The sequence below is a fragment of the Drosophila albomicans genome, chromosome 2L, assembly GCF_009650485.2.
Source record: "Drosophila albomicans strain 15112-1751.03 chromosome 2L, ASM965048v2, whole genome shotgun sequence".
NCBI classification, from domain to species: Eukaryota; Metazoa; Arthropoda; class Insecta; order Diptera; family Drosophilidae; genus Drosophila; species Drosophila albomicans.
This window is the reverse complement of record NC_047628.2, coordinates 14513370-14534471: the sequence shown is the minus strand read 5'-3', so window position 1 is coordinate 14534471 and position 21102 is coordinate 14513370. Positions and strand designations below refer to the sequence as shown.

The 21102-nt window shown below is 37.4% G+C and overlaps 2 protein-coding genes across 8 annotated transcripts in view; both read right to left on the bottom strand.

The window, feature by feature from the left end:
* Positions 1-2162, bottom strand: part of LOC117563878 (uncharacterized) — a 49518-nt gene extending 47356 nt beyond the window's left edge. The window contains exon 1 of the mRNA XM_052002337.1: positions 1747-2162. The gene's annotated coding sequence lies outside the window, so the exon portion shown is untranslated. The remainder of the gene's footprint in view (positions 1-1746) is intronic.
* Positions 2163-6262: 4100 nt separating this feature from the next.
* Positions 6263-21102, bottom strand: part of LOC117565448 (nitric oxide synthase) — a 36012-nt gene continuing 21172 nt past the window's right edge. For 2 of the 7 annotated variants that reach the window (XM_052002331.1, XM_052002330.1), the window contains exons 3-11: positions 20079-20288; positions 17121-17265; positions 16232-16336; positions 16025-16092; positions 10218-10557; positions 9019-10161; positions 8704-8828; positions 8118-8184; positions 6266-7152 (exon numbers count right to left, since the gene is read on the bottom strand). In XM_052002331.1, coding sequence (XP_051858291.1) covers positions 7045-7152; positions 8118-8184; positions 8704-8828; positions 9019-10161; positions 10218-10557; positions 16025-16092; positions 16232-16336; positions 17121-17265; positions 20079-20288 — 2311 coding nt within the window. In that variant the 3' untranslated portion in view covers positions 6266-7044. Of the gene's footprint in view, positions 7153-7796; positions 8037-8117; positions 8185-8703; positions 8829-9018; positions 10162-10217; positions 10558-15318; positions 15610-16024; positions 16093-16231; positions 16337-17120; positions 17266-19573; positions 19669-19721; positions 19953-20078; positions 20289-20677; positions 20842-21102 lie in introns of those variants that run through there. The other 5 variants (XM_052002333.1, XM_034244541.2, XM_052002329.1 and 2 more) reach the window with 5 other exon arrangements.

The following is a 21102-nucleotide window of genomic DNA, read 5'->3' as shown; positions in this document are numbered from 1 at the left end:
ACATTTGTAGTTGTAGTTGTACTTGTATTTGTGTTGCTTACTTGCAACAGCAAACAACAACAACAATGCCATTAAGCTCAATGTTTTATTATCTATACACTTCAGCCTACAATGGAAAAAAACAATGAGTCCAACAAAAATGAAAATGAAAAAGATTTGTGACAAGTAGCAATGAACCTTGTAAGGTCTCGGCTGCTGCTTCTGTTGCTGTTCATATGCTACTCATATGTTTAGACACTTAGTACTCATCGTGCTATTATTCCTCATTGGGTGCACATAATAAATCTTATAAATTTTTAATATATTCCAAGTGCTTGTAAAGCGCTGACAGTCCGACTGACAGACGGCATCAATTCATTTTGAAATTTAGATAATATTTATTGCGACTCTTCAAGTGCATTTCAAGTGTGTCAAATGCGAGTACAATGACAATTGTAATTGCCGCTTAGCTGGTCATTGATAGGGTCAAACATCTTTCAATTGCTGTCTTCAATATAATTTTAATTTTTTGAACTTCAACATGGTAATGTCTTTATTCAAAATACTACAAATGTTTTCCTATGATCATTTAATTTTGATTTCACATAAATTAATAAAAATAAAAAAGTAAAAGAAATGGAAGATCATATAGCGTAATGACTTCTATACTATGGAAGATAATCTTTTATTTATTCAATTTATTAATAGATCAGTATTTCTAAAATATCTATGGAAGATAATCTTTTATTTATTATGTTTATTATATTAGATTTTATATTATTTATATTTTATTATAAATATTGATAGTACTCAAAAATATGTTCACATTTAATAAACAGAATTTTTTTACTTTTTTATTCAAAATTCTACTGAGGTTTATTTTTAATTGTATTTAATTTCTATTTGGCATAGATTGAATAAATTTTATTATATTTAATTCAGTATTTCCACTCTATGTGAACTTTTCCAATTCTTTTATTATAAATATTGATACTACTCAAAAATATGTTTTCATTTAATCAATAGAAAACATTACAGACACTGTAAATAATCACAGTTCTGTTATTCGATCTTGATAAATAAAATATTTTAGTGTCTAGTTACGCAATAAAATACATAAACATAAGGCAAACGCCTGCAATTATTTCCAATTGATATTTCTTTCGTTTAATCAACAAAAAATCGCGTTTAAAGTGTAATAAAAACAAAGTATAATTCAATGAGAAGCTAAAAAGTGCCCAGGTTTTTATGAAATAAATTAAATGCCATTTTTTCTTTTCGTTTTTTCTAAAACACTTTGAGCGAATTGTTTGAATTTAAATTCTCGCTGTTGTTTTAAATTGATTTGTTGCATTTTTAGCCAATCAATTGGAATTTTACGGGCATTAAACTGCAGTCAATTTGTAAATTTATATTATACAAAAAATGCAATATCATAATTTGATGTGCAGTCGGGTGTTCCCCCGTCTTCCCTGCTTTGTGTCTGCGCTGCTAGGCGAAACAATTTATTGTTCAATAATTTCACTCTTGGCAACCAAAATCAACAATCAACAACTTTGCATTAGTTTTGTTGTTGTAGTTGCAATGCATAATAAATGTCGTGCTGTTTGTTGTTACCAACTCTCAGACAGCGAGACAGACCAACAAACACACACACACACACATAGAGACTAACACACACACACACACGCTATGGGGGCAACAAAATATTTCGCGCTTTTTCGTATGTGGTGCGCAATGGGCTAAAATATTTTCTGATTAACGTACTTAGTTGTGGTTGCTGCTGCTGCTGCTGCTGTTGGTGTTGCTGCCGTCGTGGTTGTTGTTGTTAATGTTGCTATTATTATTGCTGCTGCTGATGTTGTTGTTATTATTGTTGCCGATGATGGTCGCTTGGTCCGCCCATTGGCTTTAACACGTTTCTTTGCGTTTTCTTTTGCGTTTTGTGTTTTTAGTGCTTTTCCAATTTCTTATTCATTTCATGTCTGCACAACGCGCTCATACACACAGACACAGACACACACACACATAAACACAAACACTCACACACGCACACAATGACAAAACACTTGAACACACGCTCAGTATATTAACTTAGCGAGTACGCACTGTGGCTGAGCTTTTGCTTTTGATTTTGATTTTTCAACCGCGCCGCCAACGTTGAGCGCTCGAAATCTCGTTACTAACTAAAATAAACGACGCGAGGCGCGCAGCCAAACTGAAAACAACAACAGCAGCAGCAGCAGCTACAACAACTACTACTACGGCAACAGCAGCAGCTACAGCAACAGCAACAACACAACGTTGTCGCAGCGACGTCGACGTCAGACGTTTTGCGTTTGTGTTGTTGCTGTCGGTAACTAAAACAGACACTCAGCCAAACTAAGTAAGCCCGCTCTCACACGCATACACACATGCACGCCACACACACACACAGAGACAGTCAGAGACTCATGCATAAATGCTCATGAGCGCGACTTTGGCTCGAGCGCAAGTTCAAGTCGCAATGTTAGCTTGAGCCGGCTGCGACTCCAGCAACTAACTTAGTTCGAGTATGCGCATTTATGCACTCTGTTTGTAGCGTTCTTAAAGCTAGAATCATACGAAAATATTGAATATGCTATATTTTATTATTGAGCTGCAAACTGCGCAATTAAGTTAAGTAAATTCTTATTCACCTCTGCAAAAAGTAATAGTTTGGAATTAAGTTGTCCAGATGATATTTTACTTAAAATAAAGCACACATCCAAACCTTCAGATACATCTTGTTTGTCCGATATGAAAAACTTAATTCTCGAGATGAATAATATAAAAAAATACTGTTTGATATAAAATATTAAGAAGAAAAATTCTCATTCTATCAAATAAAACGAATATCAGTAAACTTTTTTTTGCTTAGAGGCACAGCAAATATTATTTTCGAGTCAATTGAAAATAAAATGAATTATAAAAACTTCCATAGAATTTTTTTCATTATTTCTAAATACATTTCTTTGTTACAAGGTATTTTCGGATATTAGTTTGGGACGATTAAAAAGAATAAAATTATATTTAATATTTTTTTTAAATGTAATGTATCTTCAAAAGTTGGGAATTTAAATATTTTTAATATTCTGCATAATTTTTAAATTATTTATAATAATGATATTATTTGTTTGAATGCCAGCACTATTAAAATGCATTAAAAATATTTCATTTATGGGTCCGCAGCTGTATAAAGTTGATTATTAATTAAAATAGCTAGAATTGAAACTCAAATAAAAGAGCATGCAAGCTTCATTGTAACGAAGTCGGCTTCATTCTGCTTGACGACAAGTTCGAAGCGAACTTCAAGCTGAGCTCGCGCAAAACTTTAGCCGGCTATAAAGTTGTTGTTGCGATTGTTGAAGCTTGGTTGCTGCTGCTGCACTTGTTGTTGTTGCTTTGGCTGAAATTGGCAATGTTGCTTTGTGGCGTTGGCAACATGTTGCTTCCGCTCTGTTGTCCCAGCAAATTTATTTAATTTACATTTTTCATTTTTTATTTCAGTCTACTGCTTCGCGTGGCTTTTGCATATTTTACGTTTCGTTTGAGAATTAAAAATTCCGATTTTTTTTCTACCTCTCTCTCAGCTCTTTCTTCTCTCTGCACATTTTTTGTTGTTGTCAAAGCTGTTGTCTGTCTTTGGGTGTATTGAATGTGCGGCCGGTCGACTAGGCTTGTGGTTGCTTATTGTTATTGTTGCTTCTCCTGCAACAACGTGGGTTATTTTTGTTGCCGTCTTTGGCTGTTGGCCAGCGGCAGTTGTTGCTGCTGCTGCTGCTATGTTGCTGTTGTTGCTGTTGATGACGTCTAATTTTGAGCCGAACTCGTTTGCTTACTCACACACGAAATTATGTCAGGAATGTTGGCAGGCGGCGTCGGCTGTTGTTGTTGCTTTTGTTATTATTACTGGCATGCGTTGAAAGTCGGTGATTAATTTTGTGAGAGCAAAAGCCGGTTAGCTTTTTTTTTGTTTTTTTTTTTTGGTTTACCAGACGCGTGCCAAAGGTGAATTCTTTTAATACCCTACAGCTTGGGAGTCTGGGTATAATACAATGATGTAACACAAGGTGAAATGTTGGATTAAATTAAATCAGAGGCAGACTTGATTTCGTTCCACTTGTTTTTCTTTACTTAAAGATAACTTTTAGGGAATTGTCTTTTACTTTTATTTAAAATAAATTACTATCAAAATGCAGGTTGAAAGCCTCGTATTTTAGTGAAGTTCTTTACACTATATTTAACTCAATTTAAATCTGAAATCTTGCGTTGCATTTCGCAACAAACACGTGTCGTTGACTAATCACAAAACCTTTGATTAATTTGCAACAACTTTGATTAATCATCAATTTAATTTCCAGTTCTAGTTTCCAAGTAATAAATCAAAAAAAAAAACATTAAAAGATCGCGCGATTTGGGTTTTTTGAACCCCCCGTTGAAGCCATTGACTTTAGCTTAATGTACTTTTGTGTTAACTGCAATTTTGTTAATTTCATTTCAATTGAATTCTGTTATAATCAGCATGTTGAAGTCTTGGTAACCATGTCATTTAGCACCACGTTCCCCGTATCAATTCCAAAACTAAGCAAAAATCCCCTCAAAAAAAGAAGCTTTTACCTAGAATAGCAAATTTCCGCGATATTCAAAACTTTAAACCGCGAGTTCAGACGTTTTGGCCACGCGACTTAATAAATTTCAGCAGAAAACGTAACTATATCTTTTTTTTTGTTAATTAATATTGCAAGCTAAGTATTTTTATTGATCAGAAATTAAAGGTTAGTGTATGAAAGAATTATTTGTTACTCATTTCAGGCTTTTGTTGCACAACTTTTGAAATATTGCTTGAATTGGCAATATGTATGAAACTAGAACGCAGAAGGCTCGGCTTATATGAAATTGATGATAGGATTACGTAAGCCATTAATAAAATAGTTAGCAACAATTGTAATGAATATCAAATCAATATCAAATGTATTATAAAAGAGAGATTCGCGATGTAAATTTAATTTTGAAAGCAAATGAAAATAAAAAAAATATAGACAGGAAATCGAAATTTCTAAACGAATTTCTATTTATTGAAATGAATTTCTGATTACTTCAATTTCACATTTTTCATAGTATTCTACCTTTTTTTTAAAAAACAATCTGCAGTCTCTTTGAAATGCAGTTGGCGACAGTTTAGGCTTTTCATTTGTCTGCTTGTGACATCTGCCAAACTGGCTCGACGCAACCGTGAAATATGAGATGATTTTCAAGAGATACGCGCCACAGAAAATCCGAACGTCAATCAGAAGTCAAACCGCGACTGCTGAATAAAATTGCAATTTCCGTAAAAACCAAATACAGCAGCAACAACAACAACACAAAACAACAAAAAAAAATAAAAGAAAGTTCTTCAACTCAATTTGAGCATTGAAATCAGATACACAAACGGAATGGCCAGGAAGCGAATTGGAAACCTAACCAAGGTGGCAGCCCTTTGGTAAACTCTGTAAATGCCATTAGAGACCAGATGATAATGATGATGTTGAAGACTATGACGACTATTGGGTAGCCAGTTTCGCCTGATGTTCTTTTTTGTTTAATCTTAACACATTGACAACCGCAAAGCACGAGAGACAGACGTCGAGTTGTTGGTTAGACAATGGAATGTTGGCGCAGCCGCAAATTGAGAATTGATAGCACATAGAATAGATGAAATCTTTTTTTCTTTATAAATATAGTCATACTAAGCGAGGGCAATGCAAACAAAGTGCGGAAGCCACAGATGAGGAAAATTAATATGAATTTGGTTTTTGTTTGGCATTGGCAACAGCGTATTGTTATTATACGCTAAAGGTATTCATCGTAATGGGGAAATTCGTATTTTTTCTCTCTTCATTTGAATTTCATCATACTTACGCAGCTGCTGATTGAGGACTTTCGAGTCTTTTATATTTACCTAATAAATTGCATTTTATGCAAAATTTACTTCGTTGACGCGAAAATCGCAACATTCAATTGGCGAGTTTCATTCAAATTAAGCCGCTTAGCCGACGTCAATGGCAAGTTTTCCTCTTGGCCATGGCGATTACTTTGGCTTTGACTGCAGTAAATTGGAAATTGAATTGAAATTGCATTGGACTTAAGACGATTGCTGTTTGATTTGTTGCAGTAGATTTGATTTATTGAAATATATATATTTATATTTTTTATATTTAAACATTTAGATTTTTAAATTTTGATTTTTTTTTTTTTTGTTTTTTAGGTTTTTGGTTTGTACATTAAGTCGTGAGTTTTAATAAACTTGTGAGTAGTGTTTGCATTTTTGTTTGCATTTCATATTCATACTGTATTGAATAAAGCTTTAACTTTTAAATTGCATTTACAATTATGACTAAGAGAAATAACAATACCGTATTTTTGTTGTTTTATAATTTGAATATTTTTGTATGCCGTCGAAGGAGATCTCACAAAAATAATGAATAACAACTTTAAAGAATATTCGATTAGTCAATTTTCTGACAGACTAACAACGATTTACTAGGCGAAAGATCAGTCGAATATCGAATGAGTGCATAAGTAAATTTAATTATAATTATGTTTAAATATCTTGGACAATCGAAAATACTTTATTCTTTACTCTTTAATTATTATTAGGGTCAATTCAACCCCATTTGTTTACGAGCTTATCGGGTAATAATTCCTTGCAAATAATTTAATGAATTTACAGTATGCAGTTGATAAGTTTTCGTTTGGGCAAGCGGTGGGTAGACAGTTATTCAAAATATATTGCATTTAATTGGAGTTATTGCTTGTGTTAATATTATCATATAAATTTGACTATACGTTAAATTCGAAACGAAACAAAACTACAAAAGATTCGTTAGTTAAATAAGTTGAATCTGCATTAATTATTGTTTGCATAATACTTTATGTATTCACATCACTTGCACAAATAGTTCCAGAATGAGTGTCAAAGTAAACTCATTTTATTCTTGGTTTGTGTCGGTTTAAGTAAGTTGAGTTGAGTTGAGTTGAGATATTCATGTGATGCCCTTTTTACTATGGCTGCGATGCCATGCGAATCCTTGCGGTGGCACGTGACTTTGTGTGAATCTCGGCGGTGCGCAGCGTGATGCCAAAGATGTCCTCATGATACCGGTTCTCGTCCTGTGTGTGCGCGTATGTGCAACATAAACACAAAACACACACACAAGTATGTAAAGAAAAAAGAAAGTAAAGTAAAGAAAAGTTACAAAAAGTGGCAGACGCAATAAAATTGTAAACGTCATCATATTTGTGGCTGTCAAAGAGGGGCAAACAAAACCAAAGCTGGCAAAAATAAACACAGCGGTGGAAAGTAGTTGTGAAAAGCATATGTGCTGGCAGACACCCTGTAGTTTTCGTAAATATTGACTTGTAAACAACTTGATTTACTGCAAACAACTTTTTGTTAAACATTGCTAATAAATTAAAGGCTTGATTTAAACACTTTAAACACAGCAAATTGAAATATTTATTTTCAGTGAATTTGTGATTCATTTCCTGTGAATTTATCGTTTGATTAATTAAGTGAGAACTTCAAATATTTCAAGTACAATTTATGTTGCAAATTAACAAGTGTTGTGCTAATAAATTAAGTGATACTTTTGTAACACTTTTTTTATTATGGAATGTCGCTGACAATTCATTTGTATTCAAATTAAATTGTAATGTATTTTAAAATATCTACAATCATTTAAGTGTTATCTTCCATGTAAATAAACAGACTGCAACGTATTTAATTTCTTGCTTATATTTTATATATAAAATGTGAATTGCTGCTAAATTTCATAAACTTCATTCAAGCAAACCTCACTACAGGGTATCTGCCACAAAGCAGCTGTAACTGTCGACAAGCGTTTGCATTTTTTATGGAACTTGGCATTTATGCAGCAAGAGGAGCTGCAAACAGCCGGCTAAGTTGTGCCCGCAGGCAGTCGACTCTCTTATTCCTCTTCGCTCTTCGCTCTCCTGTGGGTAGATCAAATAAAAAAGCGCATACGCCGCGTGTGCTGACGGAAATGCAATGCACACACACAGAGTTCCTTAAACGCTGTACAGTAAAAGTTTGCTTTAGTGTCGCGGATACTTACGCGTAATGTGAGCAAAAATGTCTCAACTTCAGCCTCGCTCTTCTGCTCCTTGCCGGCAATGCATTTCCTTTAAAGAGAAAATAACAAAACAAATTAGTATCAGCCTTTGTGAATTAAAGTTCTTAGTTCTGCGATGACACATAATTAAGCTGGGATAATTAGTACTACAGTTCAGAGTAAAAGAGCAGTTCAGGTAGATAAATCCAGCTATTGCCAGAAGGAATACTAATTAACATAAACCGCTTAAGCTTAACATGGCGAGTGCTCAATGAAGAGAGAGAGCAAAGAGCACTAGTTGTTACAAAAGGCACAAGCTTTTTGTGTTCATATGCTATCGCTTTGTGGGCAGACAGGAAGACCGTTTGCCCTCACATTATGTTTCCCTTTTGGCACACAATAATGCACGTAATCAACGAGAGAAAAAAAGGAAAGAAAAGAAAAAAGTCAAACGACCACAGAGCATTTGAAAATAAATTCCCAGCAGAGCGACGCCCCCTCAGGCTACGCCCACCACAGCACACACAAAGGCAATCAAGCTCAAAACACTACTAAACGAAACTACAACTGAACTAAACTCGTAACTCACCTGATGGTCTGGTAAACATGCTCGGCCATTGTGACATCGCCACACACATAGACATGTCCCCGCTGCAGCACAATCAAATTGTACAACGAATCAAATTCCTGCTCAATCAGATCCTGAACATATGTCTGCAAAAACGAAAGCCAAAGCAATAAAAGAGAAAAATACTGCTATAAAATGACTGTCAAGCTGGTTTGAAACAAATGTTAGTTTAGGCCAAAAACAATTGACCAAAAAATAAAGTTCTGTGGACAAAAAGTTCAATGTCAAAGTGGTTTGTTATTGAAAACCCACCTGTCGTATACGTAACTCACTCACCTTGGGAATGTCGGACTCGCGGGACAAAGCGAGAAATACACGATCCAGTATTTGATCCTGCAACAGTTGCGCTTTTTCCTCGGCATACAAATCCACATCACGATTGCGACAACCAAAGAAGAGCCAGACTTTGGGCAGCGCCATTGTCGTATCCACTTCGCGCAGCACTTGAATCTCCTGCCAGAAGGAGCGAAATGGCGCAATTCCCGTGCCAGGACCAATCAAAACCACCGGACAACTGCGATCGGTGGGCAAATGGAAGCCCAAAGCGCTGCGCACAAACATGAAGAGCTCATCGTTCGAACGCAAGCTTGCCAAATAGTTGGAGCAAACACCAAAGCGTTCATCGCCCTGTCCATCTTCGCTGCGATACTTGACAATCGCCACAGTTAGATGGATCTCATCGCTAACTCGCCGTGGCGAGGAGGAAATCGAATAGAAACGCGGCTGCAGCGGCGTTAAATGGGCGAGCACCAACGATGCTGGTGGCCGGCAAGAGGGAAACTCCTCGAGCACGTCGAGTAGATGCGGCAGACGCCAGTGCCGCCAATCCTCATAAGCTGATGAGTCCGTGACCAACAATTCCAGACGCTCCTTGTCCGCATTGTCATCACAGAAGCCCGCTAGCAACGTGAGCAGCTGCCTCGAAGGCGGCGTCGTCAGGTCGAAGAAACGCGCCAGTAGATTACGTAAAGTATCAGCTGGTATTTTATCATGCGGCTCCCAGCACTTGAAGATGCCATTCGATGTTTGCTTTTCTTTGAGCAACTGCAGTTGCAGCACCTCGTCGGGATTCTCCACGCCCACCAGACGTCCCAACAGCCCCTCGACAAGCGGCGAGCGATTCGCCGGAAAAATGCCCACATGATCACCTGGTTCGTACTCGAGCCCAGGTGCACAAATCTCCAGCAGCATGGTTGTCTTGGCACCCTCGCTCAACTTGGTTAGATTGTGTGGTTGTGCCTTGATCTTGCAGCAATGCACCTTCTTATTGTGATACTTCGATAGAGCGCTGTCCAGCGAGACCTTGCTCACCGAAGGCACCAGACGCACTGTGTTCACCGTCAGCGATTCATTTTGCAGCGCCAACGAAGCATCCGACAAACTCTGATCCGGATCCAGACAAAACGTTTCACAAGCCAGCTAAAGATTACAGAATTTATAGCATCAAATTGAGGAGTTATTACAGCTAATCTTACCTTAAATACTTCTGGTGCCCATTTACGAAACGATTGCTCCTGGCCGCACATCTCATCGCCATAGGCAATTTTTAGCAATCGCTCACCACCCAATTCGCCCAGAATATTATCCACATACTGGCCAAAGGCGCAGAAATTCGGATAGGCCGAAGAGCCGAGGGCAAAAACAGCGAAGCGGACATTCGAGAGCGGTCCAAAGGTCTCGTCGGTGAAGGTGTCCGAGGTGGAGCCGCGCAGCGAGTCCCAGCGATCGATTTTCTTGACTTGTTGCAGCGGCAGCTTCATAAAGTCCTGCCGAGAGCTGGCCTTCATGAAGGACTTGGAGGAGGTGACCCCCATGCTAATGATACACAGAGAGCAAAGATTGAGACGTTGTGTTTTCTGCCTGCCTCAGCTCAACATAAATTCGCACACAAAAAGGCGGCCGGAACAAAAGGCGTGGGGGCGTTATGCAACGACAAAGGCACAAAAGGGGACACGGCAAAGGAGGCAACAATAAAAGCAGAGATACAAAAGTGACAGCAAAACATTTATTACGCTTGTCATTTGATGTTGGCCAAGACAAAAAAATATATGTAAGTACGTAACGAACGCAGGCCAAAAATAAAATGAGCACAAGGCGAATGCTGGACTTGGGCTCTTCTCTCGACTGGCAAAGCAATTGCTAAAAAGCGTAATCATCCGCTCGTCAGCAGCTCGTCAAGAGCAGCAGCAGCTACAACTGAAACAGCATGTGGGGTTCCTTTGCCTGCAGCTACTCAAAGATGCCCACCATTCCCTTCCGTAAACGCGCTGAGTGATGATTCAACAATGAACAGTGGCAGTTTTTAAAGCAGCACAACAGACAGAGAACGAGAGCGAGGGAGATACTGAAATCCGCCTTGCAGCTACAAAATCCAGTTCAGTCTTATCCACTATCCACTGCCAACTGCAGCTGGACTACAACTACGTTGTCCTCCTCCTTATCCTGTGGCCTTGTCGTGGATGGAAAATGCGTTTAAAACTATTTGAGCTAGCTGCTCAGCTTGGCTTTGGGTCAAAGTTTATGGCTTTGGCGCGTCGTAAAAACCTGTTGGTTTTCTTACATAATCAGCTGCAAAGTGCGGCATCCTCCATCGCTCCATCGGACATCAGAGCAGCGGAGAGCTTACAACTGGTAAGAGCTTGTTAACAGAATGTTGCACACAGCTGAGCGGACTTTAACGGGATGAACTATTGTTGAGGAATTTCGAGCTCACAACATATAGTTGCATTCAGCCTAAGGACTTTAACATAGCTCCTGCTGCTATAAATTCATATTTGGAATAAGGTTATTATTTATAATTTGCTATATACGTTTTAAACTAATTTAAAGATATAAATTATTAAACTACAAATAATTCGAAAGGATTTTAGTTTAAGTACTTCAATTGTTATTTTCGTTTTTACCTAATTTAATATAAATGAAATTATTTTAATATTTGAATTTCCATTCTTTATTTCCATTCCAAGAATTTCTGAATACAGCTTTTCTAAGTTCTTTGCTTGAATCAGTCTCAATTTAATATTGATTAACAGCAATTTAACACGAATTAAACTTCAATTTTATCCATTTCCTAAGTTTCTTTAATAAGTTCGTAACACACGATAGAATTAATTTTAAGAATTTTAATAATTTTTCTCAATTCTTTGCTTACATTATTCTGCAAGCCTTGTGAGCTATCTGACACCACTGTGTCGCGAGCTCAATTTCAAGTGTAGCCCATGTGTAATTCATCAAGGTAGAAAAGCGTTGAGTTGCGAAGCTGCGTGTTGCGTGCTGCCTATCAACTTAATCGTAACAGCAACAACCCGAGGAACTACAACAGCAACAACAATGGAAACAGCACACAAGCAATCCAGGTAACCAGACAGACAAACACAAACACATAGAAACTGTACGTGCAGACAGAGAGACAGACAGACAGAGAAACGACTCAGTTTTATCCTTGTTTTCATCTCGAATATCGCCTGAGGACCTCAGAAGCTGTGCTGTGCATTCGGCAACCCAAAAGTGCAGCTTGGCGTGAAAAGAGTGTCGTAATTTACAGCTATGACGGCAACAGCAGCAGCTAAACAACAACAAGAAACGGGCAGGTGGCAGAGCGCAACTGCTACAACAAAAAAGTACACGGAAAAGTAAACACGTAAAAGTAGCAAATTCAACTGCAGGCACTAAGAAAGCGGGGTAAGAAAGGGAGGCGTAGACTGTAGCATAATTAAAACGCTAGCAAGCTGTACTGTAAATTGGCTGTGCCTCTTGCCTCAGTCTCAGCGTCAGCCACTTGCCACTTCCGCCCACCAAGTTAAATTTTGTTGAGTGCCGAAAAGTAGGCAACACTTTTTTTTTGCTCGACTTCTACTCAAGTCAAGTGGCCGTCGGACAAGTTGCACTCGTAATTATTTGCTGCACTTGAAAAGTGCTGTTCAAAAGTGTTGAAGCATTGTGTACTATATTTGGATTAATTATACCCTGCAAATCGCCAGTGCATAAAAGAAAGCCAATAAGCTAAGCTATTTGACTTTAAAACTCCGTGTTGCACTTTGCACTTTTTGACTGCAGTTTTGCATTCCATTTTGTAGCAAGTATTGCTATTTGGAGTGCCGTTAGCTGGTTCATTATGCAAAGTGGAGTAATTGCTACTCGAAAGCGAGAGAGGTACGAGGCATATCATCATAAAAACTATTATGACAGCAGATGCTGCTTCTACTAATGATGATGACGATGATGATGATTATCATCTAACTGAATGTTTGCTGGCTAAGTAGCACTTGTATGTTATGCTCAAGTAGCGGCAACGGCAACGGCAACAACGGCAGTTGCAGCTAACAGGATGCAGGATGCACACTCATACTCAGGCAATATTTAGTGTACGATATGGTGGCAGATAAGCAAACCTGTGCACTGTGTCACTTGAAAAGGACACTTACGGGCGTTGATGGCATAATAGACAGCAATTAAGTGAGTCACTTGAGCTGACAAACACACACACTCACACACAACAGCTGAGACACGAAACAAGGACAAAACACAGTGTCTGTCAAAAAGCAACGACCAGTTGAGCACTCGTAACTTGATGATTGTGCATTTTCGGGTCATAATGCACGATTAGTCGTCGAGCTCTTAATGTTTGTTTAATGCTTTGCGTACACAATCAATATTTAGACCACAACTACTAATTTAATTAAACGCAATAATTGGTAAATTTACTTAAACCACACACAGCAATCGAAGATTATTTGAAGGAGAAATTGCATTAAATTCAACTTGAGTGCAGCAAGCTAAACTATTTTGTAAACTATTAAGCAAAACTAGTTGCGAAAACTTTTAATGGCAACAGCCCCAAAATCTTGCCACTTGCACTATGTATAACATGCGATGCGAGAGTCAAGAGCCTCAAGAGTGTCGAGTGCCGCTGCAAAGTTGCCACAAAACTTTGCGCATTCTTGACTTTAAAATGAAATCAATTGAGACAAACAATTAACAGCCAAGCAATTTCCGAAGCGACAAACGCTCAAAGCACTCAATGAACCGGAAAAGAAGCCAACAAAATTGAGGGAAACTCGCATCTTACATCCCCTCCAAAAATCATCCGCAGGCGATGGAATCACTTCTCAAGCTTCTCATGTTGCTCAAACGCAGCGTAAGCCGAGTAGCTTTGCTAATCTGTTGAGTGGAACATAATGAAATTGATATGGCATCCACGATAAATTATCAAGAATATATTGATATCTAATTGCCAGGCTAATGAGGAACGAAATTCGTTTGTGAGTAAATCAAATATGGACTGCTAATTAACGCTTTGATTTATTCTACTACTGCTGAAGAACAGACTTTTTCGACTTCTGAGAAACCCAAAACCAACGAAGCATAATACAATTTGAGATCTAATAAAATCAATAATAAATCATATTAATTGGTTTATGCAGGCATCTCTTCAAGTGAGTCACGCTCAGCGACTTTTACTTTTACCATTGTTATAATAAATACAAATTGTATAAACAAGCCTCAAAACAACAACAATAGACTCACGCACACACACACACATGCTCAACAGTCTGGCGTGTATTAATTTTTTTTTTAATATATCAAAAAACATGAGCCGTGAGTTGGGGTAACATTTAAAGTCGCTAAGGGTCCTTTTCCAAGCAGCCGCAGGACATTTTTTTACTGTCGATGCTTATCATATTTTATTGAATTGCCAAATATACTAACACACTTACACACCGCACTCACACACGCACATACGTCGACATATTAGTTGTGCGTGTGCGACGAGAGAACGCATTCTTCATATGAATTTTCAATTTCGTCTTCAAGAACAACGTCCTTGTTTGGGTATAAATTTAGACATGTGTGTCTCACACACAGTGTGTGTGTCTGTGCGGATGAGTGTGCTTGTGTCTGTGTGCGTGAATGTACTACGTTGTCAAAGCTGTCAAGCGGAAATCCCCTTTACAACATAAAAAACGAGCAATGCCAAACGTTTTATGGCGTTGACTTTCTGATACCACGCTTTTCAACTTTCAATATTATTTTAACAAAATAAAAAATAAACAAAATATAAATGATTTCATTAAAGACATGTCAATCATTTTCAATTTACAAATGAAGTTTCTTTCAAGTAAAAAATAGGTAACATTATATTTTGACTTCAGAGTGTTGCATAAAAATATATAAATTATCAATTGTTTAAATTTACTTTAATACACATCTTTTAATTATTTATTAAAGATTTACTTTCGTACATTTTCTGTAACCTATTCAAATTTTTAGTATTTCATTCCATCACTCTAAAACATTCTCTGTATTCTGTAGCTAAAACACTTTAATTCGAAGCCAAATAATCGAACTACAAGCTTGCAATGCAATTGCCAAACTCAAATCTCAAAATATCCTGCAGCAATTGCATTTTTTTTGTATCTCCAGGCAGATACGAGATATAAAGAGGATTTGCTTCGAGTATCCTCAGCAGCTTTTATTTAACTTGTTCAGAAAGAGAGAGAGAGCAGCAGTAAAGTACTCATAGCAGAGCCTTTTTAACGTTGTATTTTTTTGTATAGAGTATTACTCATACCATATGTAGGACAAACGCACTCACACAGACAGGAACACGCACACACAGACTTGCCGGAAATATCGAAATAACAAAATTATTGTTATTGTTTGGGGCCAGGCGTGGTGGGTAAAAGGAAATTGCGCGGATTTGGCTGTGTTCCCTAGCGCCACACATTTTGCCCTTTGTCTTTCTCTTTCTCTCTTTCTATATCTCTCTCGTTCTCTTGTCATGTATGTGTGGCAATAATAAGTACAATAACAGCAGCCAATTAGAAGTAAAAGAATACGATATGTGACCCAAAATGAGTTTTAAGCCTGCTCAAAAAAATGTAATTAGTCAAATATTTTGGAGTAAAATATTTTATCAAAGAAGAAAAGACGGATTTAAAGTTCAAGTGGGTTGGTTAAAGTTTGAGAAAGGCAAGCGTAATTTTTTAAATTGCAAATTGTTTGCCAGATAATAAAAGGCTAATGTCTTACAAATTATGCAATTCTTGCTTAAAAAGCAATTTAGTTGCGACCTTTCGGGGCAACCCTCATTTATTAAACTCGCCAAGCGAGGGGGGCGCGTAGATTGTTGCCAATATTGAAAAGCCGGCAGCCAAATTGATTTATATGAAATTTATGCAGAGCCGCACAGTAAGCAGAAAAGTGGCCAACAACAACAACAACAACAACAAAGCAAAGAATAAAAATGAAAGGAAGCGAGCATGAAAATTTATTGACTCACCTGGAATCCTGGAGACCGTGTTCGCCCGACTCCTGCACTCGCATCGCATACAAGTCCTGTGAGAAGAGCTGCGAAAGAGCAAAGTTGGCATTCGTTGTCATTAGGGGACAGCACTCATACATTAATTAGTTGGTCAGTTAGTCATTTAGTTAGCCATTTAGTTAGTTTCGGCAGTTAGTTATCCGATGATCAATAGCCAATACTTACCTCTCCATTTTCCGGCGGATCTCCGTTGCCAAAGGTCGAGGCAACCACAATTAGCAACGCCTCGTGCTCAATGGAGGATATATCATAGTCCGACATGCAATATATCTAAATGAATAAAACAATTTAGTGCCACTGGCAGAAGCCAACACTTTTGTGGTCATTAGTGTCTTGACCTGGTCGAAACACACGCACAACACAATTTTGTGCGCTGTGTAGTTTGTCACAGGTGTTTGCCGCTTATCTAGTTTTCGATGGCAATGTGCAGATGCTTTTTATGCCAACATCCGCACCTACACACACACGCACACGCTAACATAAATATATATACGACACCATCCTTAACTGGACAGTAAGCTGCCAAACATTTTTAGGGCACATTTCGGGCTTATGCTAATTTGTGTAATGTGACATTTACGTTGGGTCGCAGGTTGCAGTTAATTTTAGGACCTGGGCCAAAGCGTTTTATAATGTCAAATTAAGCTTGTTTCCGTTCAGCATGACGTATACTTAATATTCGCACATGCTTGTTCTATTTTTTGCCTATGATTTGGGCTTAAATATTATGATTGAAAGTGTCTAATGCTTTTTGCTTCATTTGTTTCGACATTTTGCGGTTTTTCTAATTTTTGATCAGAATTAACTAAGGATTAAGTAATTTTTATAAGAATTTATTTATAATTTTATAATATTAATATTTTAAATTTCGCTTTCTTTAAATTTCTATTTATATGTATTTAAATGTTTATCTATTCAATTTTATTTTATTTTATTTTTCTAACAGACCTTAAATATTTACCAATTTCTCTATTTAAAAGTTTTGATTTTTAAAATGATCCGTATAAAGTTGCCTGTCTTTCCATGTTGTTATTATTATGAAGGGTGCACTCACCTGCGCGTTGAAAGCATGTCCCAGTAGTTCGCATAATTGCTTCGCATATTGCTCCGATTTGCCCGTTTCTGTTGCATATAGCACTGTTGCTTTGATGCGTTTCGATAGAGCGCGTCCAAATAATTTCGATGTAAATTTCACAGCCCTGTCAGAAGAGTCAAGTCAGAACACAAAGCCAGAGTATTAGTTATTGGGGGAATATGATACATGCTTTCTATGCATATTCATGTAGCTTAGTTAAAGTTGCGCCATAAAAGCAAGAGAGAGAAAAACCCTTTTCAGCAGAGTCAGCATCGTCAAAGACATCATAACACTAGACAAGGCTTTATAACGGTTCCATAATATAGAGCACACACACACATTGAAACTCAAAGAACCGGTTGATTGACATGCCATATAATTGGAAAATAGTCTACAAGTATAGCACAAATTGCTTAAAAGACGTAAGGAAACACACACACACAACAAACTTAGAAGCTGCCAATAATCAAATGGCTGCAACACTTTTATTGCATATACATAGCAGCAGGCGCTGTGCGAGTCTGTTTTCCAACTCGTTGTTCTTAAAGCGCAAACACATCAAATTTTAATGTGCATAGTGCAAAAATAACAACAGAACAAAACAGAAGGTCCTTCGCATGTCTTCTAACAGAATTTACAGTTTAGTATCCTTCCTGCTCTCATATGTGTGGGTTTTTATGCCATTGTTGTTCAGCTGCTGTTCTTGACGTTCCCTCAACTACTCGTGTATAGAGCAAGTAAACGAAAATGAATGAGAGATGAAGATGGAGAGACGTAAAAGCGGAGGACGAGGCTGCTTATAGGGAGTTTAACTGTAATTCAATATGGCGTCAGGAGCTCACATTTCGTTGCATACTTTTGTGCGCAGTATAATTTGATTTTCATAAAGTTGTCGATGTCAGCGCTGATTTAATTCCATTTCATCATCATCAACAGAGACGTCGAGCTCAGCTCTCTTGCTAAAAACAATTAAACTTAATTATGGTGCTGAAGCTTAATAAATACACACACACACACGAATGTATGTATATGATGCATTTGCGATTCATTTAAGCATTGATAAGAACTTTTCTCCCCTTCCATAAAAACGTCGGAAGTTCTCGTTTTAATATAAAGTGTGCGAGCGTTCGCATAAATAACGATTTCAACATGTTAATTGACAACTTTTTAATGAATTTCATTTTTGCCATTTTGCCAGCCGACTCTCGCTCGTTCAGTTCACATATATAAAACATAATGCACACATATACATACATTTTATATGTGTGTGTGAATCAACGCAGTTGCTGGGACTTGTTGAGCCAGAGCAGACAAGCGCTCAGCTTACTTCTAGATACCTGCACAATTTGCAATAAATTAAAATTAATTAACTTATGGCAATTTGCGAAGCATACAAGTGCGCAAACAACTTCATTAATCTGTAACGATTTAAAGTGCCCTCATTAAATAATTAATATATTTTATGCGTCGATACCCTTACAGAAGCAGCATGATTTTGTGATTTCATTCAGTACGATATTAAAGCAAGTTTCCTTTAAATAAAATGTTTTATACGTAAACTTAAATATATTAATTTGCTAAAAAGAAAAAACTCGTTAAACTCAAAATCTTTTAAATAACAAAACCATATTCCATATTTGATCCCTTGATAATAAATAGATTCAATCGAAAGTGGCTGGAAATATAACTAAGTATTTGAATTGCATTTTAGTCACTGAAGCCATCCGAGATGTCCTGCAATTTTGGAAAAGTGTATTGCTTGTGTTGGATTCTTAGAAATTATATCAAACGATGAGCTCTTAAAAAAATGACGCCAAAATAAATACGGCCTAATATAAATTTACATGAATTAATTTGGGTTTTATTTTACACTGCGTACTAATGCATTTGATATTTCTGTCAGCGAATACAGGGTTATTGAAAGCTATATAGAAAGAGACCGTTTTAAATTTTGAAATGTCCTAAGATTTGATTTGAAATTTGAGAATTACTGTTACCCACACAAATTTGACTTCAGTCCATCCATAAGGGTATTTAAAATTCGACATTCCATAATTGAAGTTAGCTTTCATCAGAATCAGTTTTGTTTTTACAATTAATTAAGCAACAGTCTGCAGCTCCATGTTTATGTTTTTCGTTGTGTGTTATTAATGCAATTCATTTTGGCATTTAAAGCTGGACAAATGTGTTTAATTATTCACCTTTTTAATGCGGTAAATTGGCTCGTTTTGTTCAGCAATTCCAGCTAAAGGTGAAACAGGTGTATATTTGATAATTATTTTCTTAAAGCTCAAACTGTTTTTGCTTGAAGAGTGATTCAGTGCATAGCTCGGCATGAATCATCAGTTGAAAGAGAGTGTAATTAACAAGCCCAGCCACAGCATGACGCATTTAGTTCCCATCTGGATGCCAAGATAAGCATCACGAATGTATATTAGACATCATCTCAAAGGTGTTGGCACAAAGCAGCAGCTAATAAACTGCAGTTGCCAAGCATTAGCATAACAATTTCAACAGCTTCTTTCGACTAGAAATCACCATACATACACATGTCAGGTAGATAAAGTTAACAATACAAACCTGATGTGCAATGCATCAAATTTAACCAGCAAGTTGATGGCCGCTGACAGCGAAGCAGCAGAGAGAAGACAGAGAGAGAGAGAGAGAGCAGGAAGATAGCTGCCAACGGCAGCAGCAGCAATAAACCACAATCCATGTAATCTACTTAAAGGCTAATCCTTGCTGATGCTATGTCGTGTGACACGCCACACACAAGCACATACACACACAGCCACACAACCGCACACACAACTAAATGGCAGGCGAAGGATATGATGAGGCAAAAAAGGTCGCTGAGCTTAACAGCCAAAAGGTAATGACAAACATTTACCGTCAAGCACAATCGCAACTCGCATTGAGCACTCATCGTGTACTTACCGAGCGATTTGTTTAAAATTGAATTTTCGTCTTGGCTTTTTGCCTTTGCTCTCGCCACGTCCCTTCTTCCAGACGTGCGTGCGCCAAGCGGGGTCCTGATATTCAAACGAGGGCTTCAAATAGTACAGCGCCATCTCCTGATGAAACACCGGCGTTATTGAGCCCGATAGTGGCGGCACAATCCAAATCCAGTCTGCCGGGCAGCCATTCCTGCAAGGGAGACAATGACAGAGATAGTATTAGATAGAGATGGCAAAGGATGCTAGTAATTGTTATGGTCGCTGCCTTGCTTTTGCTTATTGCCTGTAATTGACATAATGCCAAAGAGGAGCTGAAGCCAGAGCAGTTACAGCTAATGGTTGATTCTCTGCTCCCACGTTCTCCTCTTTCTTTGCTTAATTGAGCTACAGATACGCAGCGTTTATCTATGTGGATACTGCTTTAGAAAATGCAAATTGCGAGTAATTGAAATATCGCCACGTATTTTTAGACAACCCGAAGAGCTTACAACGAAAGCGTATTTCTGGCATTTGACTTAACTGGTTTACACAATGTATATATTTAGTCGTCCAGTTTAAATGAAATGTATAAAAATAAACCTTGTAAGCAAATAAAGTTCCACAATTGTGTGAGCTGCAGTTTTGAACAGATTTATAGAGCCAATCAATTCAACTTTTAACAGTGTAATCCATAATTAAAATGGCTTAACACATGTATTTGCGCTTGTCAGGCCAATAAAAAACAAAACAATCCAAATAAAATATGAATATGGATGTGAAAAATGATAAAAACAACTTTGACTGAGCCAAAACTCATACAAAGTTCTGACATATTGTGCGCCATTTATGTGTCTCGCGTGCACTTTACATAAAATGTTGGCGACAACAAATTGAAAACAATAAATTTACTTTTTCACACCTGCGAAGAGTTGCACAGTCGACGCGTCGCCGCTTAAACAGGAAGTCAAATAAAACACGTTAAGCCATAAACTTGCGGCTTCAATATGCCACATCAGGGAGGCAGG